Source organism: Rhipicephalus microplus, chromosome 1 (assembly GCF_043290135.1).
Source record: "Rhipicephalus microplus isolate Deutch F79 chromosome 1, USDA_Rmic, whole genome shotgun sequence".
Classification (NCBI taxonomy): domain Eukaryota; kingdom Metazoa; phylum Arthropoda; class Arachnida; order Ixodida; family Ixodidae; genus Rhipicephalus; species Rhipicephalus microplus.
Window position 1 is genome coordinate 213,514,585 of NC_134700.1, and position 22,460 is coordinate 213,537,044.

The 22,460-nt window shown below is 45.2% G+C and overlaps 1 protein-coding gene across 1 annotated transcript in view; it reads right to left on the reverse strand.

Annotated features, from left to right (window-relative positions):
* Positions 1–7,577: 7,577 nt before the first annotated feature.
* The window catches only part of LOC142806528 (calcitonin gene-related peptide type 1 receptor-like), a 205,627-nt gene continuing 190,744 nt past the window's right edge, over positions 7,578–22,460 (reverse strand). Inside the window, exons 15-17 of the mRNA XM_075891273.1 lie at positions 16,887–16,928; positions 12,007–12,226; positions 7,578–8,971 (exon numbers count right to left, since the gene is read on the reverse strand). Of these exons, the coding sequence (XP_075747388.1) occupies positions 12,119–12,226; positions 16,887–16,928 (150 nt within the window). The 3' untranslated portion in view covers positions 7,578–8,971; positions 12,007–12,118. The remainder of the gene's footprint in view (positions 8,972–12,006; positions 12,227–16,886; positions 16,929–22,460) is intronic.

A 22,460-nucleotide genomic window follows, 5' to 3' on the forward strand; every position in this document is an offset into this window, starting at 1 on the left:
TGTTGGGGTATAAGGCATCATTTCTAGAACAAAGAGCCACCGATATGTATCCGAATTCGGGAATTAATTCTAAGTTCAAGGCTGCGTTTGTGCTATAATATGTGGCTTGCGTGTTTTCGCGAGTCTCGACTATCGAACGGTAGCTTTTAGAGTTGAAGTTCCTGAAGGTCGAGGCTTGTCCGTTGGCTTTGACGTTGGCGTTGTTTGGCGTATCCGAACATATGCAAGGTACCCACTATACGCTGCCATGATGAAGATGACGCTGATGATCACGGACAATGTATATGTCATCCCGATATGTTCTACGATGCATTTCGTATGACTGCAAACAACCAGCAACCATCATGCACAGACCTCGTTTTTGCGAACCCACATCTCGGTTTGACACAAGAAAGCAGTAATAATGATGTCAAAATGAAATTTTCAACTTAACAAATCATACAATTTATGATCTATGAACATTGTATATACGTGTGCACCGTTTTGTCACTGGTTTACACGCGTGACTGGTCAATGTCACGGGTGATTTAGCGTAGCACCAAACGATTCGAGTCCTTGACTTACTCATCATCATTCACTTCTCGGATACGACACGCGATCACTATTCGTTTAGACTAAGGAGGTATATAAAAAAATTAAACCTTTTTGTTTTAAACATAACCACTCAAGATAAATCTACATTTTTCAAGCGGAGTTCAGATATAAGTCAATGTGGAGATCAGTATCGATATGTTTGTCGCATTCTGACGCCAAATTTAATCTCCTTTAGAAACTATCCATATATGTGTTTTTAAATGACAGCATTCAGTGACATATTGGTCATGCTCAGCCCTCCCCCCTCCCTCCTTCAATTCAGTCATCTTTACCACCCAGGCATTTTCACGACGAAAATTTGTGTCTGTGGCCGGCTATCTGAGGCGAGATTGAGGCTCCTAATATATGGTGTGCAACACGAAGCAAGCATACCACATAAAGAGGAGGCAAACCATGACTCTCAATTAGGCAGCCGGCATGGCAAGGTAATCTTGTAATCTGGGTGATGACCAGGCGAAAGTCATGCTGACCGGCGTTGATCCGCGAGTGGTGCTGGAACTGCGATCTCTATAATTTGCACACCCGCACATACACACTAATCCTAAAGGACTTGTTACGTCCGCATGCAGGTAGAAACAGAATGAAAGAAAGTAGGTCCACTGATTGCTTCTTGTCACGGACTCTATGTCGAAGTGCCATTTCGGAAGCTAATACGTACTTGGCCTTGTTTGCAAAAGGTCCGATGAGGAACCCATGTTTATTTCCTTTTTTTGTTATTCTGCTGTTTGCTTGGCACTTTTGATTACATGGTGGGGCCCTAATTAGTGTGGTAAAGGCTGACAAATCCAACAGAGCGAAAAAAAATTAGGTTAATGGACACCTGTGAGTTCATTTGCTGAAAGTTAGGTCTGCCACCGTCGATGCAATGCAAAAGAAGTGGTGCCAACAAGGGAGGGTTTAGGGCCCATGGTAAATTACATTCATTTTAGGCCATTTTTGAGGTACTGTTATATCAATGACTAAAAGAGTTATCCACCTAATGCATAAATAATTCCCTTCCGTGTTTTTTTTTACTAAAGCATATTTGTTGAATTTAAGTAGTATTAGATGGTTTGATCCCCAAGCTGTGTTTCCTAGATTGCTTTTGTGTTCGGCGGATCAGCAGAGTACCCCGCCGCAGTGGTCTAGTGGCTAAGGTACTTGGCTGCTCACCCGCAGGTCACGGGATCGAATCCCGGTGGCGGTGGCTGCATTTTCGATGGAGGCGAAAATGCTATAAGTCCGTGTGCTCAGATTGGGGTGCATGCTAAAGAACCCCAAGTGGTCAAAATTTCGGGAGTCCTCCACTACCACGTCTCTCATAATCATATGGTGGTTTTCGGACGCTAAACCCCATCTGTCCGTGAATCAATTATTATTCAGAGTTTCATAATGCACAAAGTGCCCCCAGAGGCCAAATAAAAGAAGAAACTTGGCCACGCATCTGCATGTTTCACTGAAGATGTCGTCGAAAGACGATAGTCTTGCATCTGGAGAGAATGAACAATACGTTTATTTGATGTTTTTCACGAGCAAATTGGTGAATGGTATGCTGGAGGCTCTGCGTTAGAATGCTTCGATGCGTCCAGTGGAGGCGAACGGGCGGTTCGTGGCACGTTAAAGTTTCCGAAAAAACTAAAGTAGCGCCGTTCGTGTCAATGAGCAGGCTCCTCTCCCCTCGCGTGCATAGCTTTTGTGAAGTTATCGCAAACGTCATATTGTTTGTCCACTTTCGCGACCACGCGCTCCACGAACAGACGCCACCGGCGTACCCTTTCAGCCTTAGAGTTTCATACAATAATACCTCGAGGGGAATCTGGCGCTAGTGTCTACGCGGGCTCCTTCTCCGACGCTTGTAATAAGAAGGATTAAAAAGAATTTTTTTTATTCCTCCTTAGCTTGTAGACCTCCCCATAGGAAGTATGGGAAGTCAAGGCTTGGAATCCGCTGTGGATGGATTACGTTCTTGAGATTCGCGATGCTTCTATTTCGAGTGTAAAACAAAGTGATATGAGCTTTGATTTATTGAAACTTGCTTCAATTATTTGTACGCGAACTTTATTGCAAAATCTTTTTTGACCAGGTGGCAAAAAAGAAACCCGAGTGAATTCAGCTACAGTGTCTAGAAATATACTGCTTAGTGTGCTGAGCGCGCGCATTCCCTACGAAAGGGGGTAGCCGCGCATGTGGTGACTGCACTCAGATGCCACAAGCGGCGCAGCGTGTCGAGAGGGTGCACGAACGCGCGGAATTCCTCTCGTCCTGTTGCTGCAAGAGCCTTGCCACGTCTAAAATCAGTTTGTGACAGCTGCCATCTGATTTACTGTGAAGTTCGACGGCACCATATGTACACAGCAACACCCTGAGATGTCAAAAGCTAAGCGGCAATGCAAAGAAAGGACGTGTATTGTGCCGCTGTGTCAAAGAAGTTATCGGTCAAACAAGGAAAAGGTGTCTTGTTCCCTGCACTAACGGATCCTGCATGGTTTCCTGAATGAAAAAGTAGGATCAACAGGGCAGACAGAAGGCTGAATCCGAAGGCTATCGTGTGAGAAAAGCATTGTGAGAGTGACTCCACCGAACGATCTCTTCGGATTAGGGTGAACGGTGTCGGGAATGAGATCGCTGTTTAGGCAAAATTCCAAATAATAATATTTATCTTAAAAATGGAAAATACCCTTTAGAGTTTAATTCACACAGTTATCCTCCCATGTCAATGTCGAACTCTCTATCCAACAACGTTCTGAGTATCATATGTGTCAGATTATTCGTTGGCATGTTATCATTTTTTGTTTTCACTCGAATCCTAATGGAATGCAGGCTAAGAGGTAAAGGTTTAAGGCTCTTCTGTGATAATTCTTGCTCTAAAAAACAAAGCACATTTTAAAGAATAACTCTGGTGGTTATACTGTGAATGGTTTTTAAAATTATTTTCTTTGCGTACTGCAACCACTTTGAGCATCTATCTATCTATCTATCTATCTATCTATCTATCTATCTATCTATCTATCTATCTATCTATCTATCTATCTATCTATCTATCTATCTATCTATCTATCTATCCGTCTGTCCGTCTGTCCATCCGTCCGTCCGTCCGTCCGTCCATCCGTCTGTCCATCTGTCTGTCCGTCCGCCTGTTCGTCCGTCTGCCTGTCCGTCCGTCTATCTGCCCGTTCGTCTGTCTGCCTGTCCGTCCGTCCGCCTGTCCATCCGTCCGTCCGTCTCTCTGTCTGTCCGTCCATCCGTATATATGTCCATCTGTCCGTCCGTTTGTCTGTCTGTCTGCCTCTCTGTCCAACCATCTGTCAGTATGTCAGTCGGTCTGTCTTTCTGTCCATCTGTCCATTCATCTGCCTGTCCGTCCGTCCGCCTATCTGTCTGTCCATCCGTCCGTCCGTCCGTCCGTCCACCCGTCCGTCTGTCTCTCTGTCTATCTATCTATCTATCTATCTATCTATCTATCTATCTATCTATCTATCTATCTATCTATCTATCTATCTATCTATCTATCTATCTATCTATCTATCTATCTATCTATCTATCTATCTATCTATCTATCTATCTATCTATCTATCTATCTATCTATCTATCTATCGAATCGCCTACGTCTGGGTGCCCTCACTATCACCCCCTTAACTTAGAGTCGTCGAAATACTTTTCAAGAAGAGCCAAATGTTCGTGAAACGCCAATGCTGGTTCCAGTGTTGACTATCCAATTTCTTGCATATATTTAGCGCCACTTCATAATCTTTCACCTAATAAAAAATTACAACAGAGTCACCTTGCATAGCACTGATTCCAAAGTTACGTGGGATCTGCACTTTTTTTTTTTTCGGGCAGTAGTGGATGGCGAAACGTATGCCACGAAATGATCTTCATTTGGTATTGCAAAGTGCCAGTACTGTGAAAGCAATCGAGTAGTTCTTATACAATAAAGCATTATGTAAAAAACACTCTAAAATGCATAAATATAATATTCGGCTTCGCGCGGCTCGGCCTCCTGCAGGCTTCGCAGCGCTACAGGAGCGCAAGGATTGAACGCAAATGCACCCACTCGCACAGCAGCGCACCATGCGGGTGCTGCCTGCAGTCATCATCTGCGGGGCCATCTCCTAGCTCGCACTCAGCACGCTAGGCAGTATATTTATAGACACGATAATTCAGCCATCAGGGTATGCTTCGCTCTAGAATTGCGTTTCAGATTTGGCACCAAGATTTAATAAATTATTTTTCACAACGCTTGAAAACAAACATGCTTGTTTTTTTCCCTCGAAAGTATGTTTTATCTAATTATGGAAATAACAGTATAGTATCAAGTGAGAAACACTTGTCGTTTCGTCTTCTGCGACGCTAGGTGCATTTGTCCCAGTGGTCTGCCCCCAACTCACCTCTGGTTTTGTTGTGAAGTTGAGTCAGTGGAGCGTGACGATGCGTCTACTTAGCTTCGTCATCGCTTTGCAGTCGATTTAAAACGAGTTTAGGCAAGACGCGCTCGTAAAAAACATGAACTTGAGGGAATATCCTGCACTAACAAGAGACGCTACATCTATGCGCAGCGGTCAGTGGACGATGGTTCGTTTAAATTGTCAAATACGACTCGTAAACCTCCAACATCGCAGGAGGTCAGGAGATCTAGTGGTCACCATTCTATTCGAACAACAGAGGCACTGCTTCAGCGCTTTTCACCACACCCCACTACCCACGCTGCGCGAAGAACGAAACAGAAACTATAGAAAAAAAGTCAGTACACAGTTCGCTAGCTGACCCTATCCAATCTGAAGCCTGTACTTCCCATAATTCCCATGAAGGTACACGATCGCAGCGCCAGATTCCTCTCTAGGTGCTATTGTATGAAACTCTATGCTTTCAGCATACCCGAGTGACGGCCGCTCGATGAACACACGGCGCAGCGGTGCCCAAGCTGCCCAAGCTCCCTAAGCGTCTGGCACATCCAATGCGCCCGCGTACTTTCGCATTTGTAGCGTTCGTAGTGTCTTGGTGGACATTCCAGAGGCGCTGCTGCAGTTACTGGGTGAGGAGGCAGTGGCGAAGGGGTGAGGTTGGCGCTGCTTTAGTTTTTTTTCAGCGACTTTAAGGCACGTGAGACATGAGCGCTATCTGGCAGTTATCTTGGAATATGAATGATGACCTCTGATATAGCAAGCACGCGGCGTGCGCACCCGTCTCTGAGGCGATAAGGTGTAGTAGGCAAAGCGACGAGTAGGTGTCACTACCGTGTCGTCTTAGCTAAAGCCCCTTGATCCAGGATCAAGGGGCTTGTAAACGCTATGGTCTTTATATAGAATTACTTGTGTATGCGATTTCTAGTATGAAAAAACACACCACAGAATATTGACGTGCTGATATTGTGCCTCACATATGCGAAATAATTGCTATCTATTTGACAATCATACAAGTATGAACGCTCAAACTTGCGCAATATTGGTGGGCGCTGCGGATGGGCTTGGTGTTGAAAGGTTGCGGGTGTTGTTCTGGTAGATAAACAGACAGACAGGCAGACAGACCCAATTTTTCGGGTCGAAGTACTCCGCGAAAGACTATCGTCTTTAAAACTCTGCGAGGTGCCGGCCCTACAGCGCCTTGGCTCACGCTACGTCTGCTTCGTTTCACTGGTGACCCAAGATGCCTTGGGGGCCCCACGCTAGTTTTTGATTTTTGTGCCTTGGGTGAACATAAACACAAGAGCCCAAGATTGGCTTTGGTTGTGCGCATGCACCCTGGCGGGTCGCATACTTCTTGGTTCCCCTAGCTCCTCGGGGCCCGAATTCTCAAACACTCTAATACTTATGCCTTCCACCTTTGACGAACGCGGAATAAATCTTTAGCTGTCATTAGAGCAATCATAACAAAACCTCACATGACTTAAGACAAGCTGTTGTCTGCGAACCCCAATTTCGCGTCCGTTTCTTGCATGCTAACCTTTAAGCAGCCCAAGCCTTCCCTAGCTAAGGCGCGAAAGCCGCAGCTGTTGAAAATGGTCGCGCGTTGATGCGATATAAACATTAGCGATAGTTATTCTGCATGTGCGCAATGAGAAGCACAACTCTTTTAGCCAGACCACCCTGTTGTACAATTTTAGGGCGTTTATATGCCACTGAGCTATACCAGGAACTGGTTCCTCAGTTATCGTAAGCTGCGCATTTTTTGGACCAGACGAACATTCCTGAAAACTCGAGTGTATTATTTTTCTCGTAAAGCGGCAAAAGACAGTACAGGTTAAGCTAGACAATAAAAGAGTTCTTTCATTCTCTCCCTTCAAAAAAAAAAATCGGCGAAGCTTACATTAAGTTGTACAAGGCTTGACACTTCCTTGTCGTGTCTGTGCCCGTCTGTGGTTTAAGTCAAACTGCTGTGTGCTTTTAATAAACATAAGAACAAACTAGCATCACCTAGCCAAAGCCAAGCTACGACCTAGAATCAGCGTAGAAATAACCCTCATTATCTCACTAAGACCTAGAAGCAAACTAGAAGCAACAAAATTATTCTTGAGAGTCGTCCAGTTTGGCTGTCAGGAGGAAGAGGAGGACGAGAGGTTGAGGAAAGGAAAGGTAGCCGAAATTGCGTCTTTTCCTTTCCCCAACCTCTTCCTCTTCCTTACACAGCCAAGCTGAACAATTTCAGAGTTTTATATCTTAGGCTACGTGCTGCGCTATATCGTTTGTCTCGCATGTTCTCCGAAATCTGGACTACGATCAGCAGCGTTTTTTTACCACGTCGAGAAAAAAAATTCCATGCATCTCCATGGACTGAACCATGACGAGTGGGCGAAGCCCTGCGTTATAATTAGAAGAGTAACCGTACGTTATCGGCATTGTTTCATATAATGTATATTGATTGTCATAAAGGTGACGTAAAGTCACATAAAAAGTAGGCCACAAGCTAAGTTCAAAGATCCATAGTGTATATGTTAACTAACTAGTACAAAGTGTTTGTGCTTGCATGGATTTTATACTGCTCTGTCGCAGTAATGATTGGTGTTCGTCTATTGTAAACCAGTGTTTTTATTCACACGCACACATATGTTTCGACGGTGACTTTCTATATACATTGACGTCAGACAGTGAGAGTCGACGGCAAAGCAAGGATCTAAGGTCCATAATCCGTGCGTTGAAGTAGCTGACTATTGTAAATGTTTTGTGCTCCTCGGTGTTTTGTATTGTTTGGTCGCAAATATGTTTCGAAACAGTTTATTTTATCGTAGGGGGCTATGAACGCATGGGAAGTACAATATATATTAGTCCATTGTTCAGAAAAACTGTTTTTGCTATATGCTTTGATGGGTGCCTAAATGTCTGTGTTTTGTGATACTATGGCCTTTGATTGTTCGGATTAACACCCTTTTGTTTTGTTCTTGTTAGTTTTTTGTCATACCATATCGTGACGTACACTGGATGGACAAGCTTCAGCCAATGCTGGGAGGCGCTGCCTCAGCCCTAATGTGCTTGACCCCTAAAAGTGTAGCAGGACCCCTTTGTAGTAATGATTAGGCTAGCTGATTATCGCACATTATTTGATCGGGTTCTGATTTATCGTACAGCTGTAGTGAAATATTATGATGTTTTATGATTCTAGTCTGAGTTGAAGAATCATGCAATTAACTGTTTATAGGAAGGAGTGAAATGTCAGCCTTGTTGGTGTGACGTTGTGCTGTCGGCTCTTTTTGGTCAGTACATTGTGCTTTACCAGCAGCAAGTTTGGACAGTAGACAATTTGCAAGATCCGCCAAAATGGAAACACCAAATCAGGCGGATGCACAGTTTGAGGCGTCGACGTAGCAATGTCACACATAGTTTAGTACAACGGTCCACACATTCGCACAAGGGAAGAGTGTCAGTCATTTCGGGATGTCGACGGTGATGTATCGAGTTGTGATTCATCCACGTCTTTTGCACAGCCATCACGCAAGTGAAAGGTTCACGTATAATCCCGTGAATCACGTCTTTTTCACAGCCGTCACACAAGTGGAGGGTTCGCGTATGACTATACGTAGTTCTCGGCATGTGGAACTTTCCACAGCGTGGGTATCAAACACATCTGACTGGTGTCATGCGATGGAACTAACATTGATTCGGAGAAGGTCTGACGCAGCCATTAACAGGTGGTTGCAGGGTGAGGGGTATTCGAGGATGGCCATCGCTGCTCCCGGCAGGTACCTGGAAATTCCTTTACAGATCTTGATTTTCATGGTGTTAGGCCACTTCGAAACTCGTGGGTTCTCCATGATGAACAGCTTGTTCGGACTGAACGGCATGTCGGTCGACAAGACATGAACGGAGAAGGACTTGTGGGTCATCGCAAGGCTTCTGGGGCCTTCGTCATTACACAATTCCTGCTGAAGTAGGTGGCGGTAGCGCGAACGACGTAGCAGGCACAGCACCTGAAAGGCGAAAAGTTATGCATTGCAGATCAACAATGATGAACTTAAAGTGTCGGCATAGTGCGCATGATCTTATTCTCACCCACCTTTCTCGGAGGAGGGGAGGTTATAATCGAGACATACATAAAAAAAAAGCTGCTCAAGCTACTGAAAGTCAAGAAAATCAGTTCCTGTCTGGACATTGACCACGTTCAGCCAATTTGGCTAAACATTGAATATCTCCCCTAAACATTGAATCTCTCCAGACCTCTCCTCCCTTTAGTCACAGTGTTAAATCATACGACATTGTCAGGTAACTGTGGTGGTTTAAAAAAGGCACATGCTTACTAAAGGAAGGTATAAATTGTACGCAACAGCTTCATTCTATGTCAGAGTAGAACAAGTATATCAGTTATAACGCACAGACTTGAAGCTGTACTTATAGAACTATAGACCCCAGCTTCCTCAAATCAAATGTGGTTAGAACATATATGTGAGCATGCAAAATCACCCATATTTTAGAAACAGCTTAGTCAATCTCAGTCTATACAAGGTGCATAATATCAGTGGTCTTAAACAACGTGATCTATATGGGCCACATGCGGCCTGCAAACGTTTCGCAAGTGGCGCCATCTGCATTCATCGATCTTTTTTTTTTCTTTTCCTAATAAGCACTTCGCAAGCTATACGGACATGACTGGTTTGGCATCTTCTTGGTGAGAAAGACGAACACTTCATATTATATAAAATATGAAGAGTTTGTCTTTGGTTGCCGTGACATCGTGACTGCGTGGCATCTCTCACCAAGAGGATGCTAAACCAGTCATGTCTGTACAGCTCGCGAAGTGCTTACTATTAAAAGAAAAAAAAATTCGATGAAAGCAGATGGCGCCACTTGCGAAAAGTTCACAGGCCTCATGTGGCTCATAGGTGCAGCTGTTGAAGACACCTCATTTAAATTAATATGCACCTTGTATGGACCGACATTCACTAAGCTGTATCAAGGTATGTATACATATATACCTCGATAAGTACATCAGACGCGAGACATTGTGTAATATCACCGTCATAGCGTGCTGCTTATTGACCAGCTTCAGTGAGTTTTTATGAACAGCAAAGCTGGGAGCCTGTAGAGATAGCTGTGGTTACTGCACTATCTACCAGCCAGGCAAACAGTAAGCAATAGTCGATACCTTAACAAAATAAGCCTTACTGCTGTACCAGAAGGAATACAATGATTACCGAGGATCCATTGACATGGTCAATGCTGTGATTAGGCAATGTTTCTTTCGCCAAGATTATTGATTGTGCGGATGATGCTAACTCTTTGCTGTAGAATAGAAGTGAAATTGGAGCAGCTCCACCCTATTGGTGTGTGTAGCAAGGATGCAAATTGCAGTAGTGGTGCAAGGCAAGAAGCTATAGCAGAGCAAGTGCTTAGGCTCTCGTGAAAGCACCTGCCCTCGCCTAAAAGAAATGGGTTTAAAGGGAAAATGTGGCACCACTAGTATTACGTCGTATTAAGTCACGCGATTAGTGTCACGTTATTTTTCCGGGATCATGTCACGTGATTAGTGGTGCGTGATATTACGTCACATCACTAGTGACACGTGATTTTGGTGGAAACATGGCGCGTGTCTACTGTTCACCTATTCTTCCTTTCCTTTCTTTCTCTCTATTTTTTTGCTTTCTTCATACTTCTCTTTTTATCTGTCTTTTTTCTCTGTACTTCTATTTCTTTCCGAATGTGATTCAAAAAGTAAGATTCGTTTGCGAATATTTATTTATTTACGTGCCAAAATGAAAATTTCTTTTTGTAGGGTCATCTTCTTATTCATCAGCGAGGTGCAAGAATCTGTTAAATATAAGTCTGAACATTCAGATTTTCTATCGAACTATTTGTTTTTGGTGGCACTACAGGTTATCTGTATCAGGAGTAGACAGATTTCAATGCATAAAATTAAAAGGGTAATTTTCCCTTCTTTATTGTGGGCCCTCTTCACCGTGGCGTCCACTGCAGTGTTTCTTAGAATACTGCAGTGACTAGGTACCCTTGTGAAATGCGATCATGCGGTTCATTTATCTTGATTTTCAGTGTTCTTTCAAGGTCTCATATAAGAGGGAAACGTTTAGAAAAAGTTTCCTATCATTTTGCAGCGATGCTAGAGCCGCCTGTGAATAACTAAAAATGACCCATTTACGCGGCTCTTCTACGCATGTCATAAAGCGTAACGCAGATAGAATTTCAAGTGGTTTCGCAACAGTAGACGACGTCACTCGACATAAGTTGAATGCCTGCTCTACTGCCAAGTATGTTACGACAAAAGCTGAATATGAAGAATTTGCATAACAAAAACGCTTGTGAACATACTGAGGATATAGGGTGTATTTTTGGAATACTGCCAGCTGCTGCGCAGATGTGAAGAACATGTCTTCTTTCATCATCATTCCCTCCACCGAAAACAGTGTTTCTGGTCTTGGCGAAATCCAAGGAGAGAAATTATTATCTGCTATGTTCCTGAACAGCATCCTGTAGCTTACATTTATTCCTTTCAATAAGTGCGAGGTTCAATGGATGCGTCACGTGCTGAGATAAAATAGCAAAAACATTGCGACAAGGTTCGACTGTTCGTATTACTGAAAATGACAAACGACGAGCTTCAGCGATTACTAGAGAACTCAAGGTGGCCTTAGGGACTCCTATGCACACCCTTAGCGCCCTTGTCAGTAACCTCTAAAGACGCTCCTCAGCAGTTTGCGATAACTCCTGGAGAATTGTTCTTTCACTTTTTGATTTCTCTGTTTATCCTTCTCTTTCTTTCAGGGCCATTATTTTAGTCTCTCTCTTTTTCTACACGTTCTCTCGATGATCCAACATAGCGTACAGGATTACCAGGTGCACCTGTTTGTGGAGAGAAATAAAACGATGAACACAGCACACGTCAGCAATTACGGCCAGCTACAACGGCTTCACGGTCAAGGAACAAACATCTCGAGTTTGAAATTTTGGTGCAAAAAGTCCTTTACGAGTATGAAAGTTTGAATACGACGCTTACGTGGTTGTGTAGGAAGGTAGTGCCTGGGGCCGAACACGTGGAGCTGGTTCGACTGCACCGGGGGCCGGCGGGCCACGGGTCGGAGCGTGAGCTGTGGGGGCTGCTCGCGTCGTCAGCAAGCCAGGACCTGGGTTCTCGTTGAGCGTCTTCGGTCACCAGCCCTCGCCAGCGACGACTCTAGCTTGACGAGCTCGATGGACCGCGTGATTTGTCCCTGAACCTGTACAGAAAGTGAAAGCGCGTGAGTGGATTGCATAACCTACGTCTTCCAGCATTCGTTTAGGACTGTGTGGGCAGTTGTCTCTTTTAAAATGGCAATATGGTGTAAAGACGGAAGTTGCACAGCTTGAACCTCATGTGAGTTGTTTAAAACTTGGAGCCTTTCACCGAGCAGCAAAGTACGCAATGAAATCTGCTCTGTGCAAAAATGATGTCTAGTTGTATATAGAGTAAACTGATTGATGGTCGTGTTGTATGTATTTATATGTAGCTGTTTTTTGTACACCTGTAATGGGTCTCCCTCCCACGCTCTCTCATTAAGCGAAATCCTGGCTATGGAGCTAAAGAAATGCACAAAAAGTGGGCTTCTTTTTCTTTGTCATTTGAATAAAAACTGAATAAGAGAACTAATGAGACCAAACAATCCAACACCAATGCACGAGAAGTCTGGCTAACGCACCACGACGTGTAATTGTTATGGCGCTCGATTGCTGACCCGAAGGTCATGGAATCACAAACCTGTCGCGGCAGCATCAGTTTCGGTGGATCCAAAGATGCTTGAAGCCCATGTAGTTAAATTTAGATGCACCTTAGGAACCCCAAATGGTAGAACTGCCGAAGCCCTCCGCTGGGGCGTCTCACAATCATATGGTGGTTTTGGGAGGTAAAACCCCATGAGTTATTGTTAAGCCCACCTTGAAACACAAAACGTGCAATGCGCGCTTTTAAGCCTAATTACGTATATTCGAGCACTACACAGGCTCGGCCTACTCGAGCACATGGACCCCGGCTGTCACGAAGCCGCTTTGGGTCGAACAAAGTAGTCGTCACGATGAGGCCTGGCCAGGCTAGGGTCTGAAGCTCCGGGCTGAGGGTATGATTCCGTGTTCGAAGTGGTGAGCTCGGGTTGGGCCAACGTTGTACTTTCGTCCCTTTTAAGGCTCCTCACCAAGTTACAACGAATTTTACGAGATGTTGTTGCGTACCCAATAAAGGGTGTTATGCAACAAGAGTTTTTCTCATTGGTCCCTCAGAAGCTGAGAAAATCAATGCTTTGAAGCAATCGAAAGCATGATGCGAAGAGGTGAGCTTTAGACCCTTGCCGCTTGCCCCGTGTAGCCCGTACAAGCTCAATTCCTTCCCTGTTCTTTTGGCACGCGATTAGGAGGGTTACATGGCGCTTACAAATGAATATGCCACGTGCGCACACAAGGTCCCGAGAACGTGCCGTGCCCGAAATCCCCGCTCCTGACACGCGAGCGTTGTTGTGACGGTGTTTTTTGTGCTTCGTCTCTGCAAAGTATTCCGAATGCACCCTCGCTGATCACGTGGCTTTCAACCTTACTTGGCACGAAAGCTGCGACATGTGTACTGACGCGAGCCTAGCGGTGTGCCGCATGAACATTTATTCAACCGCGGGAGAATAAACGAGCCGCATGAGCGCTGCAACGCGGTAGAAGACTAGCTTCGTTGCGAGTGGTGGCCTCTGCACGATGCGCACAGCTCGAAATCAGGAACTCATTTAAAACTGAGGCAAGTTAGTTTCGCATCTAGCTGCGATTCCCAGTGAAAATTTAAAAAGAAAACACATAAACATTTTGTTTGTGCGTTTTATATTTACTGTCAAGTCTGATTCGTATATTCAAGCTACAGATTGCACAAACTACGCATGTCGTGTCATGTAATTATCGCAGTGTCACGTGCTACTGTTGGCAATGTCAGAGCACCGGTGTCAACGTAGAGGAGTGACGTCACAATACTTCCAACCATACAGTTTTCTAAAATGAACTATAGGGGATAATGGCGCGGTGATCGTTTAGCTCTCATGGGCATGCTTGATGGATAGTACATGGATTTACCTAGTCTTCGTGCTTGCGGGCTGTGAACGCACTTGTGGCTTCGTTTATTGCAGTGTTTTGGTTTTCTTTCCAGAAAGAGAACAAAGCGTTTCGAACTTCATGACCAAATTTGAATCGGTGAGCCCAAAAGATTAAGGCAGTGAAGCTCAAGTGAAGAAATTTTCCTGATTGTTGTTTCGTGACAAAGCAGCTCTAGGCCATGCCAAGCCAAACGGAGCCAGAAGTACGAAGATCAGGCAAATCTATGTACTTCCCCTCATCACCATACTCGCAGAAATGCCATGCGTTGCAGCTCCCATAGACACTTGCGCCAGAGTTCTGTCTAGTGTACCTACAGGAAACTCAATGATACGAACTACGTACGGCCGTTTCATTACGTACGCCATCTACTCATTCTTCGTACTGCGGTATCGTGACAAAACATCAGGACATACTACCGCCTGGCTTCAAACTTGCCATGCATCCAGCAACTGCGCCATGGAGTCTTCGTCAACCTGACGTGCGCTTATCAGTTCCTGGAATCTTTAAGAAGGCACGCATGTTAACGCTAGCCCTGAAGCAACTGACTTTGCATCTGTTGGACGAAAGGTACTTCGACCGCATACATGTTTACACCGATGGCTCCACTAATTCCAACAGCTCCACAGGAGCAGTGGTTGTTCCATCTGAAAATGTGTTGCTTCAACAAGTTTTCTCACACCACGACGTCGACAGCAGCAGAGCTCGCAGCACTTCAGGGTGCAGTAAAGTACATTCTTCACCAGGAACCTAACCAATGGGCCATCTTTTGCGACTCCAGGTCAGCCTTACAGTCACTACGGCTTGTTCTGCAGCACGACCTACATGAACAATCAGTATATCAGATAAGGCACGACTACCACGAAGCGCTCGCGGAAGGTCACGATATTTTATTTCAGTGGTTGCCGAGTCATTGCGGAATCGTTGGCAATGACCGCGCAGATGAAGCTGCTCGATCGGCTCATGACCAAGACCAGCGCACGCCCATACCACTCTTGAGAACGGACGCTGCAAGGCTACTACAATCACTTGATCGCCGTATATCTCTCCTACAATGGAATACGCAGGGTTTCTCCAACACGCACCTGTATTCGATCGACCCAAACTTGCAACTTCGTTTGCCATCCGGGTTCCCCCGATGCGCTGAAACTTTACTGTGTCGTATGAGGTTGGGCGTGGCATTTACGAATTCGTACTCTCGTCTCCTTGGAATGGCGAGCACTTCGGCATGCAACATCTGCGCCTGCGAGGAAACGCTTGAGCACATTCTATGTCATTGCCCGGCATACCAGACCGAACGACGTATTATGGAAGCCAAGCTCTGTCAGCTGGATTCACGGCCGCTTACAGAAGAGAAGATCCTGGGACCTTGGCCAACGGCTTCCCATACGCGCAAAGCCACGAAAGCCCTCTTGTACTTTTTAAGGAACACCAAACTTCACGACAGCTTGTGAAAGAACTGTGCGAGGCCGTGCTGTGTAGTTTCGAGCTGACTATTTATGCTTCTCTTTCTTACTCCTCTTCTTTTTTGTGTCTCTTTTCGTTCTATTATTCCCCTTTTCCCCCACCCCAAGTGTAGGGTAGCCAACCGAGCCAAGCTTGGTTAACCTCCCTGCCTTTCCTCTCTATTTATCTCTCTCTCTCTCTCTCTGCGGGCGCGCCCTCGCAAGAAGGAAGGGCAAGCAGAGTTCAGCTTGAACTTCGACACATTTTCGCGGTGTGTAGCGTTGCAAATTCTGGCAGACGGAATCGTAGACGACCCCTGTGTGTTTTGGGCTCATCAGCTCGAAATGGCTGAGCCTGGTAAGGGGCTTCGCAAGATTTACGTACGAACGTTGTGCTACATATATATCGAACATACTTTATTTCGAAAAACGGAGGTCTGATGTAGGACAACCTATTTGAAGTTTCATGACGGTCGAGTATTAAACATCTACTGTGTCTTGCGCATGCGGCTATTTAACCTATGTAAAACGAGCTAACTGAAACTAAATAGAGCAGGCACTGTATGGTTAGCATTTCATTATTGTATGCTTTATTAGCATTCATTTTTTTCTTATCCGAATGTTTTTTTGTATTTGCAATAGGAAATGAAACATAATAACGTTGTATCTATCATTCATCATCGTTGGAGCTATCTCAGAGCTCCAAAGAGAGAAATATCTTGAAAGCTCCAGCCGTGCAATGAATTTAAAGGCCTGCGTGGAGACTCGCGGCATGGAATTCCAATAAAGACAGACTCTTTATACTTGGCTCCACCACAATGGCTCCCAGTGGTGATGTGACGCGAGATGGACATGCACAGGCTGCCTTGCGTGCTTACGTTGTTAATGTGTGAATGTGTGAGCTTTCGTCTTATTTGACAAGAAGTAGATGATACTGCCGCAACAGCGTTAGGTGCATTGAACAAAGTGGGGGCGAAAGTATATTCGCTTCACAAATACCTGATTTAAAAAAAAGAGAAAATTACAAATTATGCTGAAGCCACCAGCCAACGATAGAGCCAAGCGGCCGCCAAACTCTCCGTTGTTCCCTTTAACAACGAACTCCTTATAATTTTAGAATGTTCGATTTACCTCAGCCTTCGTACTTCTACTTTGGTTTGGCTGATATCTGAGTAGTTACGAAAAAATTCAATTTTAGGAAAAGCACGGGTGTTGTAGTGCGTTCTCGTCAACATTCTGAAATGAATAAGAAAGAGCTCGCTCCAGGTCAAGAACATCTACCTTGATAATCCAATGAACATTTAGAAAAAAAAACGTGATGATGAAGGAGCAGCCTCACCTCTCCGTTGAAGTAACAGAATATGACAGCCACGAAGAATCCCTGAAAAAAAGAAAAAAAAATATGTACAGGAACAAGTGGAGTTCACGTAGATTGTACTCGCACTGGTGAAATTTCGACGCTACTACTGCGTGCCAAGACCATCACAAGGGACAGGGAACATTCGAAAAATATACATCGCTGAAGATAGGGAATTCTAATTGGGCTGGAAGTTTCGGTGCATAGCTCCAAAAAACCAACCCATCTTTTATTTCAAAAATAATCCAACAGTGCCTCTCTATCTCAGAATAATAATTTCTTAAAATTTTATAATACGTGATCTACTTTTTTGAATAATAGAGGACTATGTTCAATTCAGGCTCAAGACTGCTATTAAAAATGGTATACTGTGGGGGCTTTTCAAATTCTCCGTTTCTCGATATCAATTATGAAAAGTTGCGTAGAAGAAAAAAATGTGGCAAGGTTCCACTAAGTGGTAAAAGGCTGAAGATATGCGGAGCTGGTGAGTTCGTAGGTAGTCCCGGCTCCTGCGGACACGGACATGCGCTTCAGGTATGGAATCAGGAATGAAGGTCACCTGGTCACGGCTCGTCTCCTTTCAGACATTATTTGACATGTCAGTTGGTTATCGGTCAGTGTAGAATAAACATAGATTTTGTATTTATTAATTGGAAAAGTTTAATCGGGGTAGACTATCATTATCCTGGTAGGTGTAGGCTCGTCTGAAAACTTTCCAAGGCTTGATTTGGAATCGATCGTAGACCGATCAGTATCAACTGATTATCTATTAGTCGTAGTGCTACTCATTCACAAATGAAACTACGGTAATCCTTCCTTTCTAAATTCTTTATTTTGTATGTGTGTACATATACACGCACACAAACGTGCGTGCGGAGGTGGCGCATTCGCGTGCGTGTATGTATGTTCATTAGTATATATATCACGTCCATGCATTAGAAGCGTGCGTAGTGTGAGTGCAAATAAGTGCTTTGATTATCAACTACTCCCATCACGAACAAGTGAACGTTCGAAAGCACACGACCTTATTCATCAGAAATCTAATACCATGAATCGGCAAACAGACAAAAAAAGCACTGCCATTACAATCAAAACTATGATTTACTTCATCTCAAAATACACTGGCCTGAGCATAGCTCCGTTCTGTAATCAAGTTAACGGCACGAACATTGAGCTTTGGATGGGGCAACAAAACTCAATGGCATGCATGCGATTGGTGGTGGGTGTCGCAGCGTAGTTACCTAGGAAACTGTCCAGACCTCGTCTGTACGAGTGCAGCAGCACAATGCAAATGTGTTAGACCCACTTTCGAAAAAGTCCGTTACACTCGAGCAGTTGCATCCTTCAACATCTGGCTAGCTAGACAGGTTCTTACATTTGAAGTAAATCTGATGTGGTCCGCCGAAGAGGTTCGATTTTTGCGTGCACAGCGCAACTATTTCCGCTGTGCTACCAGTGAAATCCTGTGTGCCGATGTGGACCATTTCGCCTTCGACGGGTAAACGCGATCGGAGGCCACACTCAACAAACTTCAGCACAGCGCTGAGCGAAAGTGCCGCGTTGGCCTCATTCAGCGTAGCCATGCATGGTTTTTATCAGTGTTGCCAGCACATGGGGTGTTTTCTAAAGTGTAAAATACCCCACGCCATTGGTGCGTGAATTGAAGTGAATGCTTCATGCTCCAATTGGTTAGGTGCCATATCATAGTGTATGTAATGGGGGTTGCTAGCACCCCCTGTAATGTGGTGCGCGTTTCGTAGTGCACGTTTCTCGCGCAGAAGCCGCATTCAGTGGTCACAACTATTGAGCGGTAGGTGGCGTGGTGCTCGCGAGCGTTTGTTATCACCACCATCATCATCATAATGAGTGCGTAGCGCCGGCAGTGACGCTTGGCGGCAGGCCTGGGTGGCGGCGCCTGAGATAAGAGCAGTTCTCTTTGGCGGGTGGCGCTTAGCACGAACGGTTATCTCTCGCGTGGGTGCCCGGTGCACGACACCGCGGGCCATCTGTCGGGGGCCCACGTGGTAAGTCAAGCGTTGGCAAAGCCGCCTCGTGTGTGTTCTTGTGTTTGTTATGTTTTTGATTGTTGTGTAATCTGCGTAAAGTTGGTCAGCTTGTGGATCCCAATTGATGGTAGAATAACTTGGCTTACAATATCGTCATTCTAAACGCAGTTAAATAAATATGTGTGTTTTGGTTTATTTCAACCATGTCTGCTGTGTCCGTTTACTTCATGAACGTGGTGCTCGCTATACCGAGATCGCTCACTGGCTGCACAACGTGAAGCTCTTGGAGCGTCGGACGACAGTTCTCGCGGTTCGTAACAGCTATTTTTTTAGCTGGGGTAGTGTAGGCCTAGAGTGCCTAGGGGGAACTTCAATTGCTAGCGTTGGTAGTGTGCTTTGTTGAGAGCGAGGAGATTGATTGTTGTGAGGTGTTTGAATTGGTCGGCACAATGCGTTTTAAAGATGACAGTCTTTCTTGGCGACCTTCGATGCAAAAATTTTGGTCTGTCTGTCTGTCTGTCTGTCTGTCTGTCTATTTGTCTGCTCTTAACAGTACCCTGAACGGTACCTAAGCGACCAAACAACACTCCTGACGGCCCACTTCATCCGCAGCGCCCGCCAATGTTGCTCAAAATTCAGCATTCGTACTTGTGTGATAGTAAATTAAAAAAGAATTATTGCGCGTATCTGAGGCACCATAATAACACGTCAATGTTCTGTGTGTGTCTCTTACTAGAAAAAGCATACATAAGTAATTATAAAGAGTAGCTATAAGGACCATAGCGTTTATCACGTTGCACTGACCCGGTAATGCTTGCACGAATTAGCAAGTGTTTTCAACGCTTTGCCAAGACGACACGGTGGCGGCACCTACCCATCGCCTTGCGTTGTACACCTTATAACCTCCGAGATGGGCGCGCAGGGTGCACGCGCTTCGTTTTCCAAGATAACTGCCAAATAGCTCTCATGTCTCACGTGTGACGTGACTTGATGCGCTCGTTCGCCTCCACTGCGTGCACGCTTGAGGCACTCTAACGCAGCGCCTACAGTATACCAATCACCGATTTTCTTGCACACAACGTCGAATAAACATTTTATTCACTCTATTCAGAAGTAAGACTATCGTCTTTCGACGACATTTGCAGTGTAACATGCAGATACGACGCCATTTTTTTGCTTGAGATTGTTTTTTTGTTCGTTTTCAAGAAGGTTGTTAAATTGGGAAGAGAGCCACGTGGTTTGTATCTTGGGGTGAGGAATGCTTAAAAGCTTACAGCACGTGGATTGTAGGCCAAGCCCGTAGCGAGTGAGTTGGAAGTCTCGTGAGTTGTGTGACATTCTGTAAATAGCTTCTTTGGGCTGTCTCTTCGGGCTGAGGGAACCAGGCGTTGGTCTGTTTTGTCTTGCGGCTCGACGCCGGGGTGTCATGACACCATCCGGGACGGTGGGCGCCGATCACTCGGTAAGCTGCTGTGTGGGGTGAGCGAGGTGAGCATCCTTACAGTGTGGATGTCTCCTTGCGGATGCCTCTTCTGCACCTAGGCTGGGTGCTGGGCAGATGCCGGTTGTTGTCAAGTGACTCATTATGCCTAAGGCTCTGCGCAGCCACCTGTCGCACGAGGCACAACTAGGTGGATCATGGCGTTGAGGTGTCGCACTCTGCTTCACTCACTTTTTTTTATCATGCGATGCACGGTGAGAAAAAGCAACCTTTGTTGTATTTTAGCTGGGCGTCTCGGCTGCTGCCGATGTATTTGCTAGCAGTACTGACCATCGTACCACGTGGGCGAGGAGCCCGAAGTTCCCTTCTCTTTGGCCTACGGCATTGTTATTTCGGTTGTTTTGAATGTACGAAGCGGGAGTGACGTAACCCGCGGCTGGCTGTCTTCTGCACATCGTCAGCGCCGCTGGCCAGGAATGTCACTGGCCAGTATGATCTTTTGTTAGGGCTTGTGTAGCAGATTTCATTGTTTTTTCGGGATAGGTTTCAATTAAGAATGAAAAGTTGCGGAAGTGGAGGGCTAATATCTTCTGTAAAGTGGTTTGCGCCTCGTAGCACGCATGTCTCGCGCAGAATCTGCATTCAGGGCTTATAGCTGTTGAGCGGTAGGTGGCGTGGTGCTCGCGAGCGTTTGTTATCACCACTATCATCATCATGGTTAGAACGCTAGCGCCGACGGTTACGCCTGGCAGCCAGTCGTGGTGGCTGCACGGGAGAGATAAGTGGGCCTCTTTGGCGGGTGACGGTTAGCGCGAACGGTTGTCTAGCGGTGGTACTGCGGTACCATGCTGCCGGGGGCCCTTGTAGTGGGTCAGGCCTTACCGACCCCGCCTTGTGTTTGTCATGTTGTGTAATATTGTGTAAGATTGTTTAGCGTGTTGATCAGAATTGCTGATGTATAATAATTTGGCTGGCAATATCGTCATTTTAAAAGTAGTTAAATAAATGTGTGTGTTTTGGTTCGTTTCAACCGCGTTTGCTGTGTCTGTTCACTCCAAGGGCGTGGCACTCGCTATAATGAGATCCCACAGTATTCATCATTCATAACGGACTAGAGCAATATTTAATCAAGGAACATACATGTGGGCATACCAAGGTTATTATAACGACAACCGATTGTCCCAATCACTGCGTACTGCTGTATTAGAGCAGGCCAAACACCTAAGCCCCCCCCCCCCCCCCCGGAGATTAACCAGTTAGCGACTGGAGCCAATGAAACAGCTAAGAACAGATGCCGTAGATAATAAGCAGGCACTTGCTATCCACATAGAATGCAGCCACTAAAAAGATGCTTCGGTCATCTTTCTTACCAACACCCGTTAGGTAATCTCTGTCTGCCCTATTGCGTTACGCAATGGCGCTCACGTTGGTACAGATCTACATCAGTTATAATCTAAAAGCCGTGTACGTTGAGTTTGAACCAGCAATTCGGCTTGACGCTCAATCAACATTCCACTTTTATATTGCGACTGTGTCGTTGCCACGTAGCATTATTAACGAAACAGCGTCACTGCGTTACGTCAGAGCATAGACAGTCAGATTAACGTGCTTCCAGGATGTGAGGATCAGACGATATCCTCGTAACCCCGAACTGAAGAGGTTCGATTTCTTTTTGTAAAGTACACGATGGAGAATCATACTACTGACCAGACAGTGGTTTAAAGCCTTCGGTTACACCTTTATTAACTTTATAAATTCCTTGGAGGTTAGAAACAAGTTCACCAACAAATCTCTTCTAAGAACACGGCAATCAGGCAGCAGGACAAAGTACTGGCATTTACAAGGTCGAGACACGAAGTTTTTTTCCCGCCTTTTTACTTTCATAGTCAGCATAATACGTAATCTAGCTGATCACCCACGGCTGTACACTCACGCACAAACGGAAGCCTTCATCTTTTTTTTGCTAGGCACCAGTGTTAAGTACTCACTTTCAAAGAGAAGAACGCAAGACAGTGACGTGAAGCAAATAAAAGTCATGAAACGAAAATTTTCCTTTTAATCATATAAACAAAAGTACGAGTCTCTTCGCTTTTTTTATAATAGGTACTT